This window comes from Chinchilla lanigera, unplaced genomic scaffold, assembly GCF_000276665.1.
Source record: "Chinchilla lanigera isolate Chin_1 unplaced genomic scaffold, ChiLan1.0 scaffold00012, whole genome shotgun sequence".
In the NCBI taxonomy this organism is placed as follows: Eukaryota; Metazoa; Chordata; class Mammalia; order Rodentia; family Chinchillidae; genus Chinchilla; species Chinchilla lanigera.
In genome coordinates, this window is record NW_004955413.1 from 30,861,109 (window position 1) to 30,885,306 (window position 24,198).

General features: G+C 52.3%; 1 protein-coding gene across 2 annotated transcripts in view; it reads left to right on the forward strand.

The window, feature by feature from the left end:
• Tbc1d22a (TBC1 domain family, member 22A) overlaps positions 1 to 24,198 on the forward strand; it is a 315,353-nt gene that overhangs the window by 150,677 nt on the left and 140,478 nt on the right. For both annotated transcript variants that reach the window (XM_005379521.2, XM_013511615.1), the window contains exon 9: positions 12,052 to 12,161. In XM_005379521.2, coding sequence (XP_005379578.1) covers positions 12,052 to 12,161 — 110 coding nt within the window. The remainder of the gene's footprint in view (positions 1 to 12,051; positions 12,162 to 24,198) is intronic.

Genomic DNA, 24,198 nt, shown 5'->3' on the forward strand with positions numbered 1-24,198 from the left:
CAGCACCTGAGGAAGAGTGCGCTGTGAACTAGAAAGTGCTCTCTCCAGATGTCAGATTCCAGCAGGGTGCACGTTCGTGTGAGTGTAGTTAGTGAAAAGCGGGAGGGACCTGTGCACGTGGAGTGTAATCCAGTAGCGGTAACCCAGTTGTGTTTTACGTGATTGCTTTTCCACTGCGTCAGTATTTTGAGTTCCTCAGATTTTCTGTGAGAAAGTGCCTGCTCATCCTATCCATGCAGGAACTCACACATTTCCCCGGAGATCCCCTCTGGGCTCCTCAAGCCCCCCACAGCCCTCACCTGGGTGTGGGCCTTGGCGAGAACCCTTTTCGGTCTCCAGTCCAAGTCCGTTGAGTCCCTGGAGCAGCCGTTCATCCCCTTACCTTCCTCGCCTGCAGTGCATCCCACACCCATCGTTCAGGAAGGCGGGGAGGTTGGTGCCCCCCACGGGCCGGGCCACATTGGAAGCCTGTGAGACCTGTGGCTGCTTGTGCTCTCCCTCGCTAAATCCAAAGATGCGGGACAGCAGTGATGGCTTTCAGCTGTCCACAGCGACAAGCTCACCCGCTCCCCGGCCTGGGTCCCACAGCCTGCAGTGGGCTTCTGGGCCAAACAGTGAGGCCTTTGGGCCACTCAGGCCCTTCTATATCTAGAGCTGTGCAGCTGCCTCCGCCTCTGAGCTGTGATCTAGATGCGATGCCCTGGCCCGCTCGGATCAGGCGCATCTTCACACAGGCCTCAGCAGTTGGGAGAGAGGTGCCAGCCCAGGGCATCCTTCTGGCTGGAGGAGCCCGTGACCACCGGCTCCCATGAGCTGGTCACGGTCGCCTACCCCTGCTGGTTGCCTACCTCTGCTGTCTGATCTCAGGTCCAGCAGGATCTGAGCAAGTCTCTGGCTTGTGGAGAGATGTCTGCTTGTGATGCCAGAACATCAGCACCTGGGAGTGAGTGAGCAGTGGCTGGCTGGCCTGAGGGTTGGGCCCCTGTGGCTGTCAGCTCTACCCCTGATGTTCTGGCAGGTACAAAGTAGGTGGGGTACACTTGGTCAGAGCCTTGGATCTTTGGTTCCACCCTGAGTAGGAGGCCAGGCTAGGGACCTGAAGCACACTTTGTGCGAAGCACCCTGGGGGCAGGAGTGGACGGTGGGTGGAGCTGTGTACAAGTGGGACGTCTGTCACTTGGGAAGAGGGTGACTCGTGGGGCTTTTCCCAGTTGTGCCCTTTGGGACGAAGGGACCTCCTGACCACTGCTGACCTGCAGAACTGGCAGCAGCCCGGAGCCAGTGCACTGCTGGCCAAGTGGGAAGGGAAGGCCTTATGTCTTAAAGGTCGGCCCTTAAAGGTCGGCTCTTTTCCGGAGCACACATTTCTCTTTGTTGGCAAATTGAAGAGCTGTGCCAACTGATTCTTTCGAGTGGAGGTGCACTTGAAAAGAAAGCTGAAAGGAGGCAGCCTCATTGTGTGTTGGTTTTGTGCTGTAATCCATGGACTGTCTGTCCAATTTTTGCTTTGATAGAGTGGCCTCATATCCTCTCCGTGATTATATCCTGTCCAGTTGGGACAGTTACAGTGTAAGCAGTTTTTTACTTCATTTTATGGCCCATTTGCAGGGTGTAATGGAGAGGTCTGGATGTGTTGAATGTGTCAGTGCCCGGTGGATGGGCATCAGGGGCCGTGCCAGGCTGCAGCGGCCTAGCCACGGGCTGTGTCACCGGCCTGAGTGCCCACAGGAGCCTTTCCCACAGCTGCGCCGAGTGCTGCCAGGCCACAGCCACCAGCCTGTGTCGATCTTGGCGCGTGAAGCCGGGTGCTGGCCCAGCATGCAGCCCTGCCTGCCCCCCGTGCGTGCAGTGAGAGGGGCCCAGCTGCGCTGCAAACGGTGCAAGACCGGAGCAGCGCATCAGGTTGGTGCTCCTGACCCGCTGAGGACCTGTGATCGATGAGGAAGGGGCTTCCTCTTTGTTAAGCAGCCCCAGGAGAGCTACTTTGCAGGAATGGTGGGGCTCAGGGGCGGTGGGGCGGGAGGTGAGAGCCCAGGGCTTTCTCACAGCCAGGGCTGGCAGGCCCGCCTCTGCCACATGGCAGGGTGCTCACAGCTGGAGTCCGCGCCCGGTGGCAAGGCCTGGGGCTGTGCTCTCCTGGGTGCTGGTGGCCCCCATCTTGGTGCCTGCTGCGCTGGCCGGACTCATGGGCTCTGTGCACCTTCGGGGACTTGCATGCGTTTTGTGACTTTTCTACGTGGCCCCTGGGCAGGACCTGCGTTTTGAGTGGCCCTGGTGGTTGAGAGGCCTATTTCTCATGGCTTGTATTGATAGGGACCATTTTAAACTTTGAAATCCTGGGCAGTTCATTGGTGAACAGGTATGTGTTAGTGTATTGAAATGATCTGATTTAGTAATTGATATGATCAATTATCAATTAGTGATATTGATCCTTGCTTCATGATTTTAACTGGTTGCCTTTTACATACGATTTTAAAGTGTATTTGCCTCATTTTTCATTTGGTCTCCTTGGATATGTTACTTATTGAGGGATAATTCTCTAGATTATTTGTATGACTCTTTGTCCTAAAATCAGTTAGGAATGTTTTCCTCACTTGTTGTAAGTTTTTCACTCACAGTTACTTAAACATTCTTATGTGATAACGCAGACCATGCTCCCCTTGGGCTTGGGAGTTTTCTGACCGGCTGGGCTCTGCCTGATGAGTCTGCGTAGCGAGAGTTCCCTGAGGTTGACCCTGAGTTCTCCATTTCACGGATGGAACAGGCGAAATGCGGTTGTCTTGAACTGTCCCGTGCCCCTTTTTGTCCAGCGTGGGGTGGACATCACCTTCCTCCCTGTGGTTAACCAAGGCTTCCAAGGATAAGCAGGGCCTCCCCAGGCCGTCTCTCTTCCCCTCTGGCTCCTTTATTCATGATCGAAATGAGAGAACATTTGCTGATTGATTGAAATACCTGCTTATCCATGGAGGGATTATTTTTGACTTAATTAGATAAAGGGAATAAATCAGTGTAATGGATTGATTTATGATCAGCTTTCGTCTTCAGCTTATCGTGACTCACAAAGCTTACTCACTGCGGTTCTGCCAGCCCCCTGTGAGGTGGGTGTCTCTGCAGAGTCTCCTTCTAATTGGAAATGGAGCACCTCGGAGGAGGGCTGAGCCAGGTCCTAGGCTGCATCCCTCATTAGGAAGCAATGAGGGACTAATCCTCCAGTGCAGCGCGTGCAAGAGGACACTTTTTGCCCTGTGAGGTGACGCGAATGCTGGGCGCTGTGTCTGAGGTGACACCGCTGTCCCAGAGCCCGGGACCTGGGGGGTCTTGTGGGGAGATTGTCCTGCCTTGCAGCTGTCCTGCAGAGACGCTCGACTGGGGCGAAAGTTTGCTCGTTGGGACAGTTGGGACCCCAGGGGCCCTCAAGGATCTAATGCACACTCTGTTCGTGAGAAACCACACCTATTCGTTCCAGAGGCAGGTGCAGCTTTTCAATAATTGCAGCCCTTAAATATTAGAATTGTTCTGCCTTCTCCTGAGAGGACGCTGAGCTTTCGTCTAAGAAGCGGCAGGGAGGCTCATGGGCCGTGCTGAGCTGGGGGCTGTGCTGAGCCGGGGGCCTTGCTTCCTTCAGCCTGAGTGGACTCTTCCTTTCAGGGCTGCTTGTGTCATTAGCAGAAGCAAACTCGACTTGGTTTGTTGCTTGAATTCAGCAGCTGGTTGAGTGTTACTTCTAACTGGAGGGGTTGGCATTAATTTCTTCTTTTGCATTCTTCAGCAAGTGCCTTGGCATGGGCCTCTGAGTTCTGGGTCTAGTCCTGCATGTAATCTGCCCTTCTTTCTAGACCAGTGATGGTGAGCCTTGGAGAGCTCTCAATGGTGCAAACATCCTGCTGTAGCTCACGTGTCCTGTGCAGTTCGCCGCCGTGATCCTGATGGTCAGGCCCTTGGAGGAAGCCGCTCGCTCAGCACACAATGCGGACCCGCAGTCCCTCGCATCGGTTCAGGTGCCGTGGAGAATGAGAGGACAGACTGCCCTGTAGGAACTCCGCGTAGTAGGGTCTGCAGCGGGCAGGGCCAGACCCAGATGGAGAGGGAGCTGTTGATGAGTAGGGGCCCCGGCAAGCCGCTGCAGCGCAGGCTGGGGCGTGACTGTGCAGCTGACCCATCCTCGCTGTCTTTACTGGCTTGAGGAGTGGCCACCCCTTGTCTCCCTCACTCCCCAGGCCTCGAACCCCTTGGGCCTGATTCTGGACACGGGCACATCGTGGTGCCCCTCAACTCCTGCACTCACAGGTGTCTTCACCGTGCCCTCCTTGCCCAAGGAAGCACAGCCTGGAGCCTGGCACCGGGCATCCTTGCCCATAGCTTTCCTGCCGCCTTGTGTCTCTGTGCACTGTATCCTTGAGCCTGCGCCACCCCCAGACCTGCTGTCCCTGTGCCCCTGCACACTCCCCAGGTGGTGGGGTCCACAGCAGTGCTCGCTGCACGCCGGAGAGTGGAGGAGCCTGGTGTCGGCTGTGTGGATGGATGATGCATCTGTTCTTCTAGACTCTAAGGGTGTGCTTTTTTTTAAAAATCTTTTTAAAGGGTGTTCTTGTTGCATCATTTTCCCTTTTCTCTCCACCCCACTGTTTCATTTCCTGCCCATAAAAGTGCTAAGCACTTATTAATAGAATGAATCACTGTTCCAACAAGTAGCATTTCTGTGCGCGAAAACTTCTACTCACAGCACTATTCATTAAAAGATTAAGTCCAGTCAGGTTAAAAGAATGTTAGGAGGTTAAAAGAATTTTGGGGAGCAAAGATGTCATTACCACAAGGATGATGGAAGATCCAGGAAATCTGTGTCACTTGCACTTGGGTACCAGCCCAGTGCTGTTAATTCTCCCGAGTGTGGCCAAGAGAGTCCTTTCCATGTGGAATCTCATGCGGGTTTTCTTACGCCAGCGGCAGGCAGACTGCGTTGCCCTTCGCAGCCCTGCACCCAAGCCTGTGGTTATTTCTGTGAGGTTGGGGCCCTGACCAGGAGCTGCCTGGGAGGTGGCCGGACAGGAAGCCAAGCTGGGCTGCTGGTAGGAGAGGGACAGGTCCTCATCACCTGGGGACCCTCTTCGGGATGGGCTGTTGACTTGGCCGTGGCCTGAGCGTGCTGTCTTCGCGAGGCCACTGCCTGCTGGTGCGCACCACATGCCCTTGCTGCCCGTCATAGGCGGACAGCCCCTCGACAGCCGCAGGGCAGAGCCGGGAACTCCGGCCACGGTGTAGTCTACAGCCTTGATGTGTGCATTATTTGTATTAGAATTTAACATTCCTCCTGCTAAACCAATTTGATCGTAGCGTTAGTTGTTTTTGCTGAACCAAAGAGTTCCGTGAATTTATGGTTTTGGGTTGTGACGCTCCTCTCAATGATGCAGGACTTTTTTTTTCCTGTGTTAGAACCCAAACCTACGTAATTAAGTGCTAAAATCTCCATCACAGAGGTGTCAGGGTTTGAAATTTAAAACTCCCAAGTTGGGAAATGTGAAGATTAGACCCATAGAGCAATTCCAGCTTCCATATAAAGAACAGAATATTTTTGATTACCAGTTAAGCTCCTAATTACGTGGAGAGGTTTATTGCAGGGTTTGTGCGGCGCAGGTGATTAGTGTAGTCATAACAACAACTGCGGCCCCCTTCCCCGCGTGCGCACTCTGACAGGTGCTGGTTCTCTGCTTGCTGCCCTTGTTCTGAGCACTGGTGTGGGCTCCTGGTGCCCTCTAACGTGAGGTGACTGTTCCCTCAAGGATTTGAGGACTGCCCCTTCCCAGCCACTGGCTCCTCTGCTTGGGATAGCTCGAGGCTTGAGCTTGCCTTTGTGCTTGCTGGCTCTCCCTGATCGTTACAAAGTGGGGCTCCTGTGCTCCGGCTCCCTAGAGGCAGTGCAGGCTTGTGAGAGAAAGGAACCTCCCAGGAGCCGCAGATCCAGGATGACCTGTGGGGCCAGTCTTCTGCAGTGTGTGACCAAGGGGTTGTTTATACTCATGGAACCGTACCTCCCAGAGCTCTGGCTGCACCGGGCAGATTGAAGCAGCGACCCCAGGAGCCTCCTCCTCTCCCGACCCAGCCAGAGCCCTCTGAGCTGTGCCCTGCTGCCAAGGGCAGTGGAAGGGATGGAGGAGCCCCTTGGGCTCAGAGCATGTCGCCTTCCTGTCACGTCCTGGCTGGTCCTTCTCCGGGGGCACAACAGGCCGGGTGTATATGCACAGGGTTCTTGTGTGCTCAGAGGACGTGCAGGTGGCCGGTGTCTTTACTTCCCGGGCAGCTGTCCTAGACGTGCAGCTCAGCGGAATGTTCTTGATTTGGGGCCCATCAGCTTCCCTGTTCCTTTGTTTTCTGGACATGGAAAGTTGGATAGAAAATTCCTGCTCTTTGTTTCCCTGAAATAGCTTTTTGTATGTCAAAGCAGCAATTAGATCCCTGTATGCTTTCTCCCTTCCAGGCTTGATAGCCTCGGTTCTTTCATTGTTCCCTGTATCCATCCCGTCCACCCACCTGCTGACCCAGCCGACCATTGTCCCCTGAGCGTCCATCCATCTGCGCAGACTGGCAGAGTGTGCAGAGCTCACACCAGTGTGGAGGTTGTGGTCGTTGTGCAGTGCTGCCTGCCTTGGAGCACTGCCCCCACCCCTGCCCCTGCCCACAACTACGGGCCGCCCTCCTCACCCCAGTCGTGCTGTCCCCAGAATGCTCCCCTGGTTCTCAAATCTTCCGCGAAGGCAGAACCGCAGCCCCTGGTGGCTTCTGCTCCAGAAATATTCATGGGGCTGGGATTGAAAGGCAGACCTTGATTGACTATTCCTGTGGCTTAAACTCCGTTTTCTTCCCTTTTGCAAAAATAATAACTGTTCCTTGGGAAAACTTACCTTTGTTTCTACTCTATACCCTTCAGCAGGAAATAAAGAGTAGAAGGGGTGTCCAGGTTGCGTCTCTGTGGCACCCTTTGCACCGCGTTGTCAGGGTGCTTCTGTCTTCCAAGGGGAGGTGGCGGAGCTTTGGAAGTAAATAGAGTTGTTGATAAAAAGGGAGTTATTTTACAAATTGAAGTTTGTACTTAACATAGCAGGACAGCATTTTCAAAGAAGGTTCTTTAAATCATCCCCTAAAGCTTTTCTACAGTGTAAGATGGCAAGTGAGATTATCTTTAATTAAATGTCTGTTCTTACATCCTGTGACTTTGCATTTTCTGGTGGGCCACTCGGGGCTGCTGATCTTCCCTGGGCTTCAGAGTGACTTCTCTGCTTGCTCCAGATCCCCTGGGTCGGGCTGTGCGCTTTAAACACCTTTGCCAGTCTCAGGGCTCAACTTGGTGTCCTTAGGGACAGGGATGGGGCCGGGCCTCCGTAGGAAGTGTGGACACTGGGAGAAGAGGGGCTGGGCGCCTTGCAGTGTCACACGTGCCAGTGTTGATGTGAGTTTATAACAAAACGATGAAAAGCAGAGTCTAGTCAAATTGTAGATGAAATGAGTTGGTTTAGTTTCCGTTATTTTTAGTAACATGTTTAGCATAAATGTCACCTTAGAGAGTTCCCGAGTGTAAGAAATAGAAACTTAAAATGGCCTATTTTAAGGTAAAGTCTTTAATTCTGAGTAGCAAGCTACTAGTAGACAGAACTGCCTACTTGCCTGCAGAGGTGACTGAGGTCAGGACCTGCAAGTCCCTAAACAAAGGGGAAGCGGTAGGTAACAAAGCTGGCTTACCGCGCAGCTGTGATTGGGAAAGTACTGGAAGTGGCTTAATCATTTGCCTTTAACACCCCTAAAGTCTTTGCAGAGGGAGTGGGCGGGGGTCATATGCTAATAAAATCTAGGTGGCATCCAGGATGGTGGCCCCGTGGAACTCAGCCAGTGAGGACTGGGGAGGGGACCTGTGTGCTAGGAATCAACTTCTGGCTTCAACCCAGTCAGTCTCACCTGACTGGGAAGAGGTTGAGGCCGTGTGCACCTCTGACCCCAGCCACCGTCCAGGGCTGAGTTCTGCTCATGTCGTGGCCACCTGGAGGCAGCTTGTGGGGCAGAGTGTCGCCCCAGCTCAGGTGAGAAACACCTCAGCCCGTCCCCAGGCCCCCGAGGGGCAGCCGTGCCCCGGAGCCAAGGCCTCTGTGGCTCGCCTGGCTGATCTTGCCTCTTCAGCTTTCACCTAAGCATTTATCGTTTCCCTCTGAATTATGTTTCTTTCTCTAAGCTCTGGGTGTATCATTTAGCCTTCTGTTTTTGTGGCCAAATACCTAATACCCGAGAAGAATAACTTGGAGGAGGAGGCCATGCTGATTCCGGCCCACAGTTTCGGGGCCTGGTGGCTGGCTCTGCGGCAGAGACACCGTGGTGGAGGGGAGCTGCCCACCTCGAAGCAGCAGGAAGCAGGGCAGGTTGGAATGAGCCGGAAAAGTCTGTGCCCTCAAAGGCGCCCCGTGACCTTCCTCCTGCAGCAGGGCCCCCGTCCACTCAGCTGTGAGCTCACCAGTGTCCATGGGCCGGTCCTCGGTGAGGCCCGTGCTCTCGCAGTGCGGCTGAGTCTCGGCCCCACTGTGAAGGCCGCTGCAGTGGAGAGCAGACCCCCAGACTGAGTCCTGGGAGGACCTTCTTATTTCAGGCGTAGCACCGGGATTGCTTGGATTCCCTCAGTGTCTGTGTTTCACTTTCTCACTTGGGACCGAGTGGAGAAACCATTCTTCTCATCAATGCCGATGGCGTCATCTCCGGGCCATTTGCCTGATGTGTATGTAGGGAGCCAAAGCCCACTGCCCATGCCTCGACCTTGGTCCCGGACTCCTGCAGCTACTCTGGCGGCTCTGTGCGCCGCCTCTTGCCCTGGGCAGGGGGCTGCTTGGGGGAAAGTGTGTCTTTGGAGTCTGTGGTCTTGAGTTAAAGTCTTTCCTATGTTGGCCACTTCAGGGTCTTGATTCACTGCCCCCCGACATGTGTGCCTCTCCCTGTCCTGGGACGGGGCAGCACGTTGGTTTCCAGCGGTTGGAAGAGGAGCTCTGCCTGCTGATCTTGCCTGGCTTTTGTCCAGGGCCATCAGTGTCTGCCTGTCCTCTGCGGGGCCCTGTGCTGATGACGCCTCTGGGTGGCCTTGCCAGTATGCTGTGCTGCTCTGGGTGCCTCCCCAGTGCGGGTGGCCGCCGTCTGGGTCCTGGATGGGGGATATTTATCTCGTTCTAGTGGGAAGGGCAATTCCGATTCTCCTGGCGTTTAGAAGACAAATCGGCACAGGGGTTCTCTGAGTTAAATGCCATTACTTCATTACATTGAAGAGTAACAAATGGCCCGTTGTGAGAAATGACACCTAGAATAGGCCGCTGACATTTCCATGGATAAAATAATAAGCCAGCTAAACAGACTAAGAAAAATCGAGGCTTCTGCCATCCCACACAGCGTCTGTTTTCTGTGTGTCCGGGCTAAGAGCCCAGCTGCTTCCATGGCCGAGGCAAGGCTCGGGGGTTCCAGACTCTGTCTCCTTGTTTACCTTTTACTGTAGCTGAGGAGAGAGCCCCATGCTGGGAAGGCCCTTGAGAGAGAGAGTGTGTCATTGGAAAACGTCTCGGAGACTTGCTGTGATCACGGCTGCTGGTTCCAGTCTCTGAGATTTCCAGATACACTTAGCTCTGCTCTGGACTGGCAGGATGGGGATGGCATCTGCTGAAGCTGTTGTCTCGGTGAGGTGGCTGCCGGCACCAGTGTCTGTGCCCTTGGCCCCCAGGTTTGCCAGCGGGAGGCACGGCGGGGCCACCCTGGGTGCTGTGACAGGCCTGCCCTTTCCCCCGCACCACTGCCTGTGGCGCACTCTGGCAAACATTCGGAGACATGGCATCTGCATCTGTGACTGCTTAGCTACACAGTGGGATTCCAGAGGCAGCGTTCAGAGCAGTGTGCTCAGGCCTAGTGCTGCACTCCTGGCCAGCAGGGCTCCCAGGCCTGGTACTTTACCGGGCTGGGCTCCAGTGGGCAGAGCTGTCCTTGTGTGCTAGAGTGAGAGCTGCTGGAGGGTGTGGGTGTCACGGCCAGCTCAGGAGGTACCTGCCGTCTGCTGTGTCCCTCAGCCATAGTGGTGACAACCTGTGGGCCACAGAGACAATGCAGAAGCACAGCGTGGCCCATCCTTACCATGCAGTGTTGTTCAGCCACAGAAGGAAGCGGAACCGATGCACGCTCTGCTGTGCATACCCTGAAAACTGTGCTGGTGAGAGGAGGCCAGCTCCGCAGCCGCGTGGCGGGGGCACTCCTCTGTGAAATGCCTGCACCGGCAGGTCCGGGGCTAGGGTTAGGCTGGCGGCTACCGGGGGCCTGGGGAAGGAGGGGTGAGGCTGATGCCGAGGGCCCAAGGTTTCTCACCCGGGCGATGGGCGTGCATAACACTGCGTGTGAAGTAAGGACCCCTGGGTCGCGTATTTTAAAGGGTGGATTTCATCACCCTGTAATTATTTCTCAATTTAAACAACCCCCAAACCGAACCAAACCTAAGCCTGATCCATGGAAGAAAGGAGTGTGAGCGCCGTTGTTCTCCGTCCCTACAGGTGCCCTCTGGCCGCCCAGAGAGCTGCGTGCCTGTGGCTGGTGGGCTGAGCCAGTGGGGCCGTCTGAGGCCACGACCTGCATTGCTGCAGGACTGAGCCACGCACGGTGTGCGCCCTGGAGTGTCACCATCCTCTTCACTTGAGGGTCCTGCCGTGGAAATGCCGTCTTTATCATTGTGACTTCTGTCCTGAGCCATGCACTGGGGGATGGCGTGCTCGTCTGCAGTGAGAGCTGGGAACCATGCAGGGTGCTCTGTGTCCCTGTGGGTGCAGTCACGGTTGCAGGCTCTGAGCCCAGGCTGAGGCTCCACTCCTAGGCTGCTCGGTGTGTCCTCCACATTGTTTCTGTGCGAACCCTGGTCTGTCTGGCTGTGGCGGTGCTGCTGGAGTTGTGGACAGGGCAGGCGAGTGGGCACAGGTTCCGCGCGGAGGAGGGCCTGGCACCTGTGAGCTCTCCATAAATGTTAGCGGTTGCTGTTGTCGTGAGCATCATTGGGGTTCCCCTGCTTAAAACCTTCTAAATTCCTTTGGGGTTCAAATGTTTCTTTTCTAAAAGGACATTTTTCTTGTAAAGATGCATGTACATTTGCAAATATAACAAAAGTGAGAAAATTAAAAAATAGGATACATAATTTTAAAAAGCATTTATGAGTTTTATGCTGGATGCTAGCAGTTTTTGTAAGGCTCTAACATTAGTTTGTTCACATATCTGATAAGCCATTTCAATTAGGCATCTGTTTTGTATTCTAAGAACTTTTAAGTTGTATTTTCTCATTAGACCTTTATAGGCTCAAGGAAGTTGTTTAGAGCACTATTGTCGGTGTTTTCTTTGAGGCACATCTGTGTTCCTGCTTTCTGGGGTGTTTGATCACCACTTAGAAGTATTTACTCAGGGTAGTTTTGGAACTTTAACCTTGGAAATAGTTTTTAGAGGGATTATTGCTGAACAAATACATAAATATATTAGAAGCAGTGTTTTAAAAATATGATGGAGAGCCGGGTGTGGTGATATATGCCTGCAATCCCAGCACTTGGGAGGTTGAGGCAGGAGGATTGCTGTGAGTTTGAGGCCAGCCTGGCCTAGAGAGTGAACTCAAGGTCAGCTAGAACTACACAGCAAGACCCTGTCTCCAAAAAAAAAAAAAAAAATCTGGTGGAGAAACTTCTGGATTTCCACTAGGAATTAAGCAATATATTCTAGGTTCTTCCTTATTAGAATGTGAAATGCCTGAGAAGCAATAATTTACAATATATTAATTATGTTAATTAATCGGGGAGGATTCAGAATATTAATTATCTGCAACTAATTAGGTATTAAAATTGAGAAGCATTAAGTGATGAGGTGTAAGACTGCACGAGCCATTTAGTGAGCGGGATGAAAAATGGGGTGGAGGTAGAGCAAGACCGGCGGCATGTGGATCCCTTCACTGGCGGTCCCCACCCCTGCCGTGTTTACTTCCTGTGGTTAATTTTGCCTTGTCTTTTCCGTGCTTGGCCTGTGCAGAGGAGGACGACGTGGACACGCTTGACGTCTCCCGCGTGCCCGCAGACGTGCTGCGCAACATCGAGGCCGACACCTACTGGTGCATGAGCAAGTTGCTGGACGGCATCCAGGTGAGCCGCACTGCGTGGGCGCGGAGCCCAGAGAGATGCGGGCCCGGGTCCGAGTGGCCTCGGTGGAGAGGGAGCTGGGCCCAGCACCATGGGCCTGTGCCCGAGTCTCAGCCCCGCTATTTCTAAGCTTAGAAGCTCGGTGTCTACATGGGGCTGCACGGCTCCTCTGGGTGATGAGATGTGAGACCTGTCCTATGTGCCCTTGGTCTGGGGTGGTCGTGGTGTCCCACTGAGGGTTGCAGCGGGAAGGTGGGCACAAAGTCTGATCCCGGTGTCCCTCACCTGCTGCCTGCAGACCCCAACCATCAGTACCCTGCGGTGGCTGCTCACGGGTGCAAATTATTTGGAGGAGCCTGCCCCTTGGAGGGTTGGGTTTGAGCTGTGTGTGGCTCTGGTCTGCAGTGCCGGAACCCTCAAGCAGCCCTTAGCCCTACCAGCCTTGGTGTAGGGCCCTCAGCACTCGGGAGACTGCAGCTGAGCCTGGTCGGAAACCCGAGTGGGTACAGCCCTGAGTGTCATGCCAGGGTGCTCAGGTATCCATGGCAGCTGGGTTTGATGACTGGGATTTTCACCGAAAGACCACAGTGATAAGGGCTGCTTTTGTGGAAACGGGTTGGGGGAAGAATTCTACTTATGGCCTTATTGGGTGACAGGAGTGAGGACCAGAGCTGGTGAATGTCGCAGGATGGTGGCTGAGATCAGCGATAGTCCTTGCATGCAGGTTGGAATGCATTGGGTTCTGCGGTGCCCACATGGGCCTTTCCTCGACACCTGCTTTGCGCTGGGTGCTGTGCTGTGTGCCTGGGAGGGAGTGGGAAGGGACTTTGAGGGCGCCCCAGGACCTCCCTGTAGGACAGGGCAGATGTTTGAGTACAGCACGAGCACCCATGTGTGGGGGAAAGAGGACGCTGGTGAAGGACAGTGGACGCTGACGCAGGAGGGAGAGCCCAGAGCAGGGCTTGTGGATGGAGGTTTCCGGAAGTTCCCTCTGGGAAGCCCCCTGCAGGGGACCCTCATCCCAGCGATGAACTGGGCCGCAGCCTGGAAGGTGAGGCTGGCCCTGCGGTGCCCGTGCTGCGCCCGAGCTGCTGCCCCACAGCCATGGCTGAAGAGTCTCAGCTCAGCTGCTGGATCCGAAATGGACAAAAGGAGGCTCTTACACAACGTGGCTTAAAAGATTCAGACTCTGCAGTTTAATTGGAATAAATTAGCCAAACTCTTTGTATTGAGGAAAGCTGGGTTTGCGTTGCTTTTGATAAGTTAGGCGAGGACACGGAGAAATTAGAATCTCTTTGTGTCGTTGAAGAGTAGAAACCTCCTATCTATTGCTGATCCCTATGTCCTTGTGACTTGTTTTGTTTCTGGTGAAGAAAAATGTGCCCACTGGAGACATTTTGGCCCAGTCTCAATTCATCACTTCCCCCCTTTGTTAATGTTTCCATATTTTTAGTCTTTCTCCCAGAACATAAGCGCCCCCCCGCCCCAAGAAAAGAGATTGAATCATAACGTAAAACTTTATGAATTTCCAGTGTCACTCCTCTGATGGTGAGCAATGGAACGTGTGCTGTTTAAACACAGGATTATCTGGCTATGTTTGTAAATAAGATCAGCTGTACAGCAAGATCGATGCTGGCTTTTCATTGTTCACCTGAGCCTGTGTCTGACGACCTGGATTACTGACAGGCTGGCGGGCGGGCGGATGCTGTTTGCAGCGCGCAGCCCAGGGCGGCCCTCCGTCTTCCTGTCGCGTGGTATGATTGGTTCTGCACCGTCCTCGTGGGAGCACGGCTGCGGGTCCCGGTGCCTCCATCGGGCCTTGTGGGAGCTCAGGTGTCGCTCCTGTGGCTGAGGCTGCCCCAGGTGACCCCAGTGAGTCCCTCCAGGCGCATTGTGGAAACTGCCTGTTGTGGTCAGGATTGGGAAGGTACAGATAGGAGCAAAGCTGGTCCCATCAGAGAGACCCAGGTTCGGTTCGGAAACCACAGCGAGACAGTTCTGAGCAGAGGAGAGCTGCAGCGTGAGTAGGAAGGGAGCGCCCAGTAGCAGGCCGAAGTCACCACTGTCGTCAGCAGAGCTGCTAGGCCAGCGGCAGGAAGGGACCCCAGAGCGAGTGCGCATAAAATGTTAACGGTGAAGAGCAGCTCAGAATTGAGAGCGAGACAGAAGAGTTCAGCAAGAGCAGAACAACTGCCCGTCAGACTTACTGCCACTGAAATTCCTGGTCCTTAGGCCCCGGGAAGAGCGTCAAGAGCTGGCGCGGTGGGCGCTTCTGAGGAAATTGCTGAGTAGACAGAGGTACCAAAAATAAGACAGAGGGAAGATGAGGAGGAAGACGGCCTGAAGGCTGGGTTCAGAGAGAGAAAACTGGCTGGCGGAGAGCCAGGGTGTACAAGGCCAGCTGAGAACTCAAGAAACTGTTACTCACATTCCGTGAACAAGTCTCGGGAAGATGAGACGGAAGGAAGTCACAGAGGCGGAGAGCAGAAGCACAGATTGGAGGGAGAGAGAGTCCCGAGGACGGGCAGCCGGGACCCACCGCGGGAGGACAGGCGTGGATGAAAGCCGGCCGCAGCTGCGCCAGCAGATGCCAGGGGGCGGAACAGTGTGCTCCATGCTCTGAGAAAGGAGCCGTCAAGCCGGGCTGGACTAACGACGCTGGCCAGCTTCGCGCTGCTTCCTCCGACCCGGCCACGTGGAGGGCAGGCGGGCAGGAGCCGGGAAGCAGGAGCCGCGGACGTGGTTAAGTAGCTGGTGGCTCCTGCTTAGCCCTGGAATGGCTATGAGGCTCTCAGAGGGGACGATAGCAAGGCGGAAGCGGGGGTGACGAGGGTCACTGCAGCGTGGGCAGGTCCTCCCGGCAGGGCCTTGGCAGTACACTGTGCGCGCACGCAGAAGTACAGTGGGATGGAGAGCAGGCAGGCACAGATTGGGACAGGGACACCCACGGTGTGGGCAGCGCCAGGCCCCTTCCCAAGTGTCCCCTCCCGCCCAGCAGCCCGCAAGGTGCCTCCCGTTCTGTGGCAAGAGCGTGGTGAGCTGGGTTTGGCCCATAGTCCGGCTCCCGCTTGCCAGTCCCTGGGCGATTAGCGGGTCAGGCAGCCGAGAGTTTGCGAAGTGGGAGGATTTGCACCGAAGTTGATGGTTTGGGCCTGTGGGCGAGTCATACTGTTTTCCTGGTGTGCTCTGTGATAGCCATTCCTGAGGTGCTGTGCGCACCTTGGTCTGAGTAGAGGCGCGGCCGAGGAACCGTCTCCGCTGGGCTGGGCCCTGTTCTGTGGACTGACCTGGACTGCACAGGGGTGGAGGCGTGGCTGGGAAGCTGGCTTAACAGTCAGCACTCAGAGCCCGATCTGTGATGCCTGGCCTACCCCTCAGTGTGATGAACAGTGCCTTCCCCACTAGCTGTACTAGTACTGTTTTTCTTCTCCCTCGGTGTGGGGAGGAGAGGAGCAGCTGCTTCATTTCCAGGTCTCCGTCTTACTGGAGAGACTTCATAGAGTGATCAGGAAGCTGCTGCAGGCCCCTGTGAGCAAGGATGTGAGGTCACTGGTGCTGCCTGTCCAACCTGGCAGGGGAACGTGGGCTGTGTTTGGGCCAGGAAGGGGAGACTCCAGGACCGCAGTGAGCTGGAACTCGGTGGTAGGAGAGGCAGATGGGCTGGGTGCAAGAGGGCGTGCCCGGCAACCATGCAGAGGGGCACCATGGTAGGGCACAGGGGGTGTGGGAGCCTACTGCCTCCTTGGGACTGCTGGGAAATGTCTGGATGCTTGTTGGTAGCTGTTAGAACTGGGGGATGCCACTGGCACTGTTGGCAGAGTCGGGCTACTGCATGTCCAGCAGGGCACGGACTGTCCTGCCTGGGGACGGTCTTGGTAGCACACAGGAAGGGACACTATATAGAAAGACACTAGGCTAGGAGCCAGTACACCTGGGCCAGCTTTCCCCACCCGTGTGACCCCGTTATTGATTCCACTTGGATGGTTTTGTTTTGAGCCGTGGATGAGGTGGTGAGAAAAAGACTAGTTTTTGGTGAAGCTGGCCTCCTGGCCCTGACACAGCGACCGTGTGGTCTCTGGTTTTTGTTGGGCAGGAGGACCCCGCTGGCTGAGGTGCACAGGGTATGTGGGGTACCGGAGTCCTTATGGTGAGCATCCCCTGCTAGGTCTTTAAGCTTCCGTGGGGTGTGCTCAGTGCTGGGGACAGGAAGTCAGGTCCCCTTCCTCGGTCCAGGGTAGCTTTGCTTGTCAGCACCCTGAAACTCAGTGAGTTTCTCTTGGAGAGGTGCTTGCTGTCCTTCCTGTCCTTCCTCTTGTTCCTGGTGAATCTCTTGCCCACTCTCCTGAACACCGCTCCGTGTGGCTTTCCTCTGGGCCGTGTGAGCTCAGGCTGCCAAGCCAACTGTGGGTTCTTGGGGCTCTGGCTCCCAGGAGCCATGTGAGGGCCAGGCCTTCCTGTGCTCCCCACCAGCTGGCAGAGTGGCCTGGTGCTTGGTGCCCAAAGTAGAGGGCTGCTCCTTCTTGCCAAGTGGACCAGGAGGGTCCAGCATGAGATTCAAGGCTATAAAAAGGAATGGGCCATTGTTTCTTTAAATGGCTTGGTGGATTGTGTCTTTCTAATGCTGCTTGGTATTAGCAGCTGCCTTTTGGGGATGATTTTTTGGTATATGCTACAGAAACGTATCTGAGCCAGTTCTGCTGAATATGTCTTTAAGAAGGTTTTCACTGAAAGGGGACGCTGGTACCAGGCCCAGCGGGGCTGGAAGCTGCCGCCTCAGCCCAGGGTCTAGGGCTGGGCTGCACTTGGAAGTTCCTGGCTGGTGAGGCCATGGTAGGTTTTCAGGGGATTGCTCTTGTGCTCTTGCCAGTCTTTTCATTTCATTAACAACACTCACGCCAAGGTTGTCGGCTAGCCATTACTTCCTGAATTACGGCTTCCATATTTGCCTACCCTGAAGTCATACTATTACTCTTAGATTCATTACTTAGCAGGACAGCTTCTTTGAGTAGAAGAGAACGGTTGCCTTTTCTAATTAGTGATTTACATTTCTTTTCCTTGGGGAAGAATTCCGCAATCTCAGAACTGGTGGGTGCTGCCAGGGAGGGAGTGGGGAGCATACTCCTTGTTGAGAAGGGCTGGATCTTGGTGTGGGGTGGGGTGTACAGGCAGGGCTGGGGGAGTTCACTGGAGACAGTACTGGGGAGGAACTGAGGACCAGGCAGGGGAACCAGGGCCTATTTGGGGAGAAGTTCCAGTTCTCTTTGTGCTCCAGGAAGATGAGCAGCGAAGCCAGGTTCGGAAGGGTGGAATTTCTGCAGTGAGCACACATAGCTGGAGCCCAGGCAGTGCAGAGGGTGGCTTTCGGACCTCAGGGGAACTCAGATGTCTGGACCCCAGGTGGTCCGCACCCCAGATCCTGTTGGCTGCCAGCTGGCTCAAAGGCATGGCAAGGAAGGGGCTGCCTGCTGCTTGGAAAGAATGCAGGGAGCCCCTCACCAGGCTGGTTGAGAGTTGATGCTTGTGTGCGTGGAGGACGGAGCCCCCCAGGACTGGCAGGCTGCCCGAAGGGCGAGGGCATAAGTGCGGTGAATCTGCATCTGTCTCAGTACCGGCCAGGTCACGCTGTGTGTGCCCAAGACGTGGAGCAATGTGATTTTAGAGCCCAGGTCGATAAAATCGAGCACTCGTCAACATTTTAGAAAGGCTTATTAAACAGACAAGAATGTGTTAGCTGCTGGGCTGCAAGAGAAGTTTCATTAAGAAAGAGTCATTGAGCAGGAAGCAATTTAAAAGTGAAAAAATTTAAAAATTAATTTATAATAGCATTGAAACACATAAAGATCCATGTTGTTGCCTGAATGGATATTTTATTCCTTTTAATGACCTAGTTCTCCATGGTCTGCTCACCATTTGGTCATCCGTCCTCTGGGCAGTGGTGTTTCCAGAGCCAAGGTGTTTCCAGAGCTGGCTCTGGGGAATGATGCTTCTGTGGCCTTGCTGTGTGTGTCCGCTTGCCGATGAGTTCCAGTTCTTTTGGGTGTACAGGGAGTGGACTTGCTGGGTCACACGGAGAAAGACATTTGGTTTGTGTAAGAGCCAGGTGTTTTCACCAAAGTAATTGTTCCATTTCACTCCCCTGTCAGCGATAGTGTGAATTCTGGCCCTTCCACATCAAAATGCAGACTCACTAACATTCCATTGCCTGCGTGTTCTTCATTTATGCTGTGTAGCAATCCTTTGTCAACATGTACATTTTAGAATATTTTCTGTCAGTCTGTGGCTTGTCAATTCATTTTCTCGATAGTGTCTTCTGTTAAGCAGAACATTTTAGTTGTAATAAAAGCTAATTATTCTCTTCTGTGGGAATTGTTTTCTGTATCTTCATTAAAGGTCCTTTGCCTGCTCCCATAATGCCATGATGTTCCCCTATACTTTTCTTCTAGAAGTTCTATAATTTTACTTTGTCCTGTAGTCTAGCTTGACTTAATTCTTATGTGCACTCTGAAGAAGGTATTGGGGTTTATTTTTTCTGTGAACACAACACCATTTGTTGAAAACAATTTTGTTTTGCTTTCTTAATAGACTGCTTTGCCCCTTTGCTGAAAATTTAATGCCTGTATGAGTGTGCTGTTTCTGGATTCTGTTTAATCTTGTTGGGCTACCACTGAATTTTTATACCAGTTTACCCTGTCTTAGTTATGATAGTGCTTCTTGGAGTGGAGTAAGGTAAATTTTTCCAACTTTATCCTTTTTAAAAATTGCCTTGAAATGTTTCAGTCCTTTGCATTTTCATATACAGTTTATTGTTAGACTGCCATTTCCTACCACAAAATAAAAATAAAAGTAAAGCAGGCTGGGATTTTCAGTGGGATCATGTTGAATCTATTATCAATTTACCTAAAATCGACAGTATTAATGGTATTAAGTCTTGTACTTCATTAGTATGGTGCGTTTCTTTATTTATTCTTTAATTTATGCTCACACTTTATAGCTTTCAGTGTATGGATTATGTTCATATTTTGTTAGATTTGCTCCTAATACTTTGGGGTTTTAATGTTACTTTACATGGTATAGGTTTGTTGTTTTCTCTTTACTGTTGCTATACACAAAAACACCTGGTTTTTGTAAACCACCATAGATTTCCAGCTACTATTGCTGTATGTCAAGTCATCACCCTAAAATTTCCTGAGTTAACACAACCATTTTCCCCCCTCTGATTGTGTAGGTCAGCATTTCTGTCAGCGCAGAATGTGGCCAGCTTTGTGTGTACCACAGTATCTGGGGCCTCAGGTGGGAAGACTTGAAGGCCGTTGCCATGGGTGTTGGGCCGGAGTCGCCCGACTCTTCCTGTTTGCGGTCTGGTGGCCGGTGTTGATGATGGAGGACTGGACTTTAGATGGCACTCTGTCCTCACCGCCTGTCCATACGCTGGTCCTCAAAGCGTGGTAGCAGAGAACAGTCAGGCTCCCAGGGGTCCCAGTGAGCTTCTGGCAGACAAGGGGCAAGTTGCATTGTTCATGCCTGAGCCTCAGAAGTCACGGCCAGAAGTCATGGCTGCTGTGCTCTCTGATTGAAGCAGTCACCCTCTACCTGTTGGGGACCACAGTTACACACTGACATAGAATCTGTCACAGGCCCTTGCCCTGCCTTGTGGGCCGGTTTTGGAATGCAGAAATCTGGCTTCCTCTCGGTCAGTGAGGCTGTGAGCCTCACAGAGCAGGATGAAGTCCGCTGAGGACAATACAGGGAAACTGGCACCCAGGTGTGAGGATGAATCTTGACTGTTTTCTTTAGGAAGTTAAACCCCTATTCAACCACTACTTCTACGTTGTTCCAGGAAAAGCACCCTTCCTCCCCCTGCAGTGGCTAATACAGTGGTGGCCAGCTGGAGATGCTTGGTCTTTGTTCCCAGAGAGCATTGACCGCCCCAGAGCCCTTTCCATGCACTTCTTGTCTCTTTCTTTCTCTCAGTGTGCCGTAACTCTGGACAGGAGGTTGGGGACTCACTGCAGGGGTCCCTGATAACTGGCACCGGGGAGAGGGTCTTGATACTAGCCGGATTCCCAGGGAGGGAAATGGACTCCACCTCTTGATGTAGGTGTGGCATGATCACAGCACAGATGACCATGTGGAATAGCAGATGTTGCGTGTGGCCACTGATGGGAAACCTGATATGCCACATACTGCTTCCTCATTCATTCTGGGAGCTTCTGCTGAATGCCTTAGGGTTGTCAGCATCACAGTGTTGATGTGCTGTAACTGTTGATGTGCAAAGTTACTTCTTTCTTACTAGTGCACTGGCTGTGATTTACTTACCCTGCTGTCTTCCCTTGTCAAGGACCACAAGCACAACATCGAATTCTGAGGACAGATACTATTCAGTGGTGCTAACCATTGGCCTTCTGTAGGTCCCATTTGTAGTGGTGGTGGCTAGTAGTGCAAGCTGGACGGATAAGGGATCTGTGTATTTAATAGCACCTTTGTTTTTTGGTAAGTTTTTATATTTGAAGAATACTTGGTATATAATGGAAGTAGAAGGATGGAATTCTTAAGACTTGATGGATGAAGAACAGAAAGACAGATCGGAGTTTGCCTACATTAAAAAAAATATGAATCCTTATTTTGGTAAATGCTCCCCCCCACCTATTGAAATGCTGATATGATTTTTTTCTTATTTTGTTAATGTGGTGAAGGACAGTGATTAATTTTGAATGTTAAACCAAGCTGCATTCCTGAGATCAGCCCTACCCAGTCCAAAGATAAACTGCACTTTGTCATTTTTGTCATAAATTATAACCTTTTCATATATTTCTGAAGTATCACTGATAATATATTTTTAATGATTTTAACATCTCTGCTCAGAAGGAGTATTGGTTTTTAGTTTTGTCTTTTCCTGAGGTCTTTTTTTTTTGTTTTGGTGTTAGGGAGGTGGTAGGTTTATAAAATGCTCCTATGAAGTCTGAAAGAGTTTGTGTAAGATTATTACTGCTTATTCCTTAAATGGTAGATAGAATTCAATGGTGAAGATATTTTAGCCTGGAATTTTCTTTGTCAGAAATTATGAATTCATTTTCCACCCAGGTTAGGGCTGTCCAGATCTTCTATTTCTTCTGTTGTCAGTTTTATAGTTGTTTTTTTTTTAAATGTGACCATTTAAAAAAGGTTGTATAATTTATTGATGTGTTGCTGCTGTTCACTGTATTTTTTACTGTTCTTTAAAAGTCAGTAGGAACTTACTGTAGCAAAGTCTCCCATTCCTTATGTTGCTAATGAGACCAATAGGTCTGGTTTTGATGTCCTTCAGATGGTCTCTCTTGGTGAAATGTCTCCTGGGCCCTTGGGAAGGAAGTGTGTCCTGCTGTGTTTCTCTCCGGTCTCCTCTACACTTTACTGACTTTTCAGTCTACTTTTTCTGCAGTTACAGAGTGAGAACTTCTGAAATTTCCACACATGATTGTTGATGTGTTTCTTCTTTTAGTCTGTCAGGATCGTGTCCCAGAATTTGAATCTTGCTCAGGGGGCATGTACATGTGCGGGACTATTGTGCGGTCTTGCTGAGTCTGTGTGTTCGTTATTTATTGTTACGACCTGCTCCATTTCGCTTCTGACCACACCCCTGACTTGAGGCCCAGTTTCCCAGATGCTAACCAAGCCTTCCCATCCTCCCAGGTTGGTGTTTTCCGGGCACTCTTTCTCTTCTCGTCTCATTTAATATTTGCACCTTACTTTAAGTGCCTTTCTTGCAGGTAGCTTGTACTCGGCACTTGGCTTGTTTATCCTTTTAGTGTGTATTTAGATAACTTCTGTTCATACCATGTGTCTGGTGTGATTCTTCATGTAGTTGGGGTTTAGGTTGCCACTTTGCTGTTTATTTTGTATGATATTCATCTTTTCTTGTTTCCATTTTATTTTCTACTTTCTTTTGGGTGAATTAAATATTTTTTAAAATTAATTGTCTCTTTTTTAGAGCAGTTTCAGGGTACAGAAAGAGTGAGGGACGGTTGAAGAGTTTCCCTGTACTATGCCTCCTTCCCTCCCTCCTAACCCTGCGTCTCCTCTTGGGGACATCCCACATTAGTGGGCGCATTTGTTATGATGGATAAGCTAATACCGGGACATTATTACTGACTCAAACCCATAATTTAATTAGGGTCACTCCTAGTGTTGTACTTCAGTGCATTTTGACAAATGTCTAATGACGTGGGTCTACCATTACAGTGTCACGCATAGTAGTTTCATGGCGTTGAGCTCCCCTGTGTGCTGCCTGTTCACCCTTCCCTTCACCTAAGCCCCGGCAGGCAAGGGTATTTTTTCCATCCCTATGGCTTTGCCTTGTCCGGAAGGTCACTGAGGGGGAATCATACTGCATGTAGCCTGTGCAACTGGCTTCTCTCACTCAGTCTGTTCATTTTCTCTTTGGTTTATTGGGCCATGTCTCTGCTCTTTTCCCTGGTCATTCTGCTCCTTTCACTGTGCATCTATATTTTATCCTAGATCGCCTTCAAGTGCCATTTACCAGTTGATGCTGGTGAATGGTTGAGCTGTCTGAGAGCAAGTGTTTGGCATTTCTGTCCGTCTTTGAAGTGGTTTACAGCGGAGGTGCTGGTTACCCCGTGGCCCGTAGTCTCAACTCCGTCCCCAGCCAGCACCCACTGTGGATCTTGGGGACAGGGGGGTTGGGTTCGTACTTGAGGTGGGTGCTGCTATAGGTTCTTCTAGATGTACTCGCTTGTGTAACACCCAGAGCCCTTGAGAGGAGCCACTCCACTGTGCACTGTATAGAAAACAAGGGATCAAAGAGATCAAGCTAGCAGGCGGCAAGTGAGGAGTTAACCACGGCTCCATATACTTTTACGACACCTCGCTGCTCCAGTGCGTCTCTGAGAAGCGTGCCACAGGGCCCTGTCCTTGGCCTTGTCCTTCCTCCTCTTCTCAGAGACCGTAATGAAGACATCGAGGGTATTGGTATAACCAGTGCTTCTCAGCTTGGAGGGACAGCTAATGTGATAGATGACATAATCAAGATTCAGAATGAGTTCAGCTGCCTGGAATGCCAGCCGAGAACCATCAGATGAGCACACTAATAGGAGTAAATATAAAATCCTATGTTCAAGTTCAAAAAACTAAGCAGTATAGGTCAGAAGGAAGCAGCTTGGACAGTTTGGGTTGGCTGCATCTTCACGGGAAGCCCTTGTCATTATTTTGCCTAGATTATAGCAGTTGTCTCCTAACTGATGTCCTTCATCCCCTTCAGTCCCATGCTGTGATTTCTCCCCTGAGCAGCTGCCAGCATTTTTTCAAATGCAAACCTTGTAGCTGTGCCCCTTCTCCCGCCTCATTGGGTGGCTGATGTGGGTCTCATCCTGCGTGGCCTGGAGTCTTGGCATGACTGCCTCTTGCCCGCTTTCCTGGAACATGCACCCCCCCTGGGCTGCAGGGCTCTGCTGCCCCCTGCGTCGTCCTTCCCATGGGTTTTGCTCAGAGCTGTCCTCACTCAGTTTAGCTGCCCAGCCTCACAGTGGTCAACTGAGGCAAGCCCCTCTGTGCTGTGTGCAGGGTGCCCAGGCCAGGTCAGCACCACCCTGCCTTCGCATGAGAAGGCATGGACATTTGCTCAGCTCCTGGCTACTGCCTCTGTGAACAGGGGCCCTGTGTGCATCTCCCTGCATTTGTGTCAGGAGGCCCCCAGCTCCATCCTGGGCTTGGTGACCTGCAGGCCGCAGCACCCAGTTGCACTCACGGTTATGATTCATTGCTTACCAGGATGCAATGCAGAATGGAGTGTGGGAGAAGGACATGGGGGCGGAGTCCAGGGAGCCCAGGATTTTGTTTTTGGGCACACAGGGGGCCTTCAGTACAAGCTGGGTGAACAGAGCCACAGTTGGATGTGGTTCTGCCTCACGTGGGGTTGGTGCATTGGTTGCGCAAATTAGATCACTCTGTGTGAAGGCAGAAATTGCAGTGTGGCAGAAGCCTTCACAGCTCCCTGTCCTCGCGCAGTCAGAGCCCACGGGGCGCGGGGCCTGGGCGGTGGGTGCTC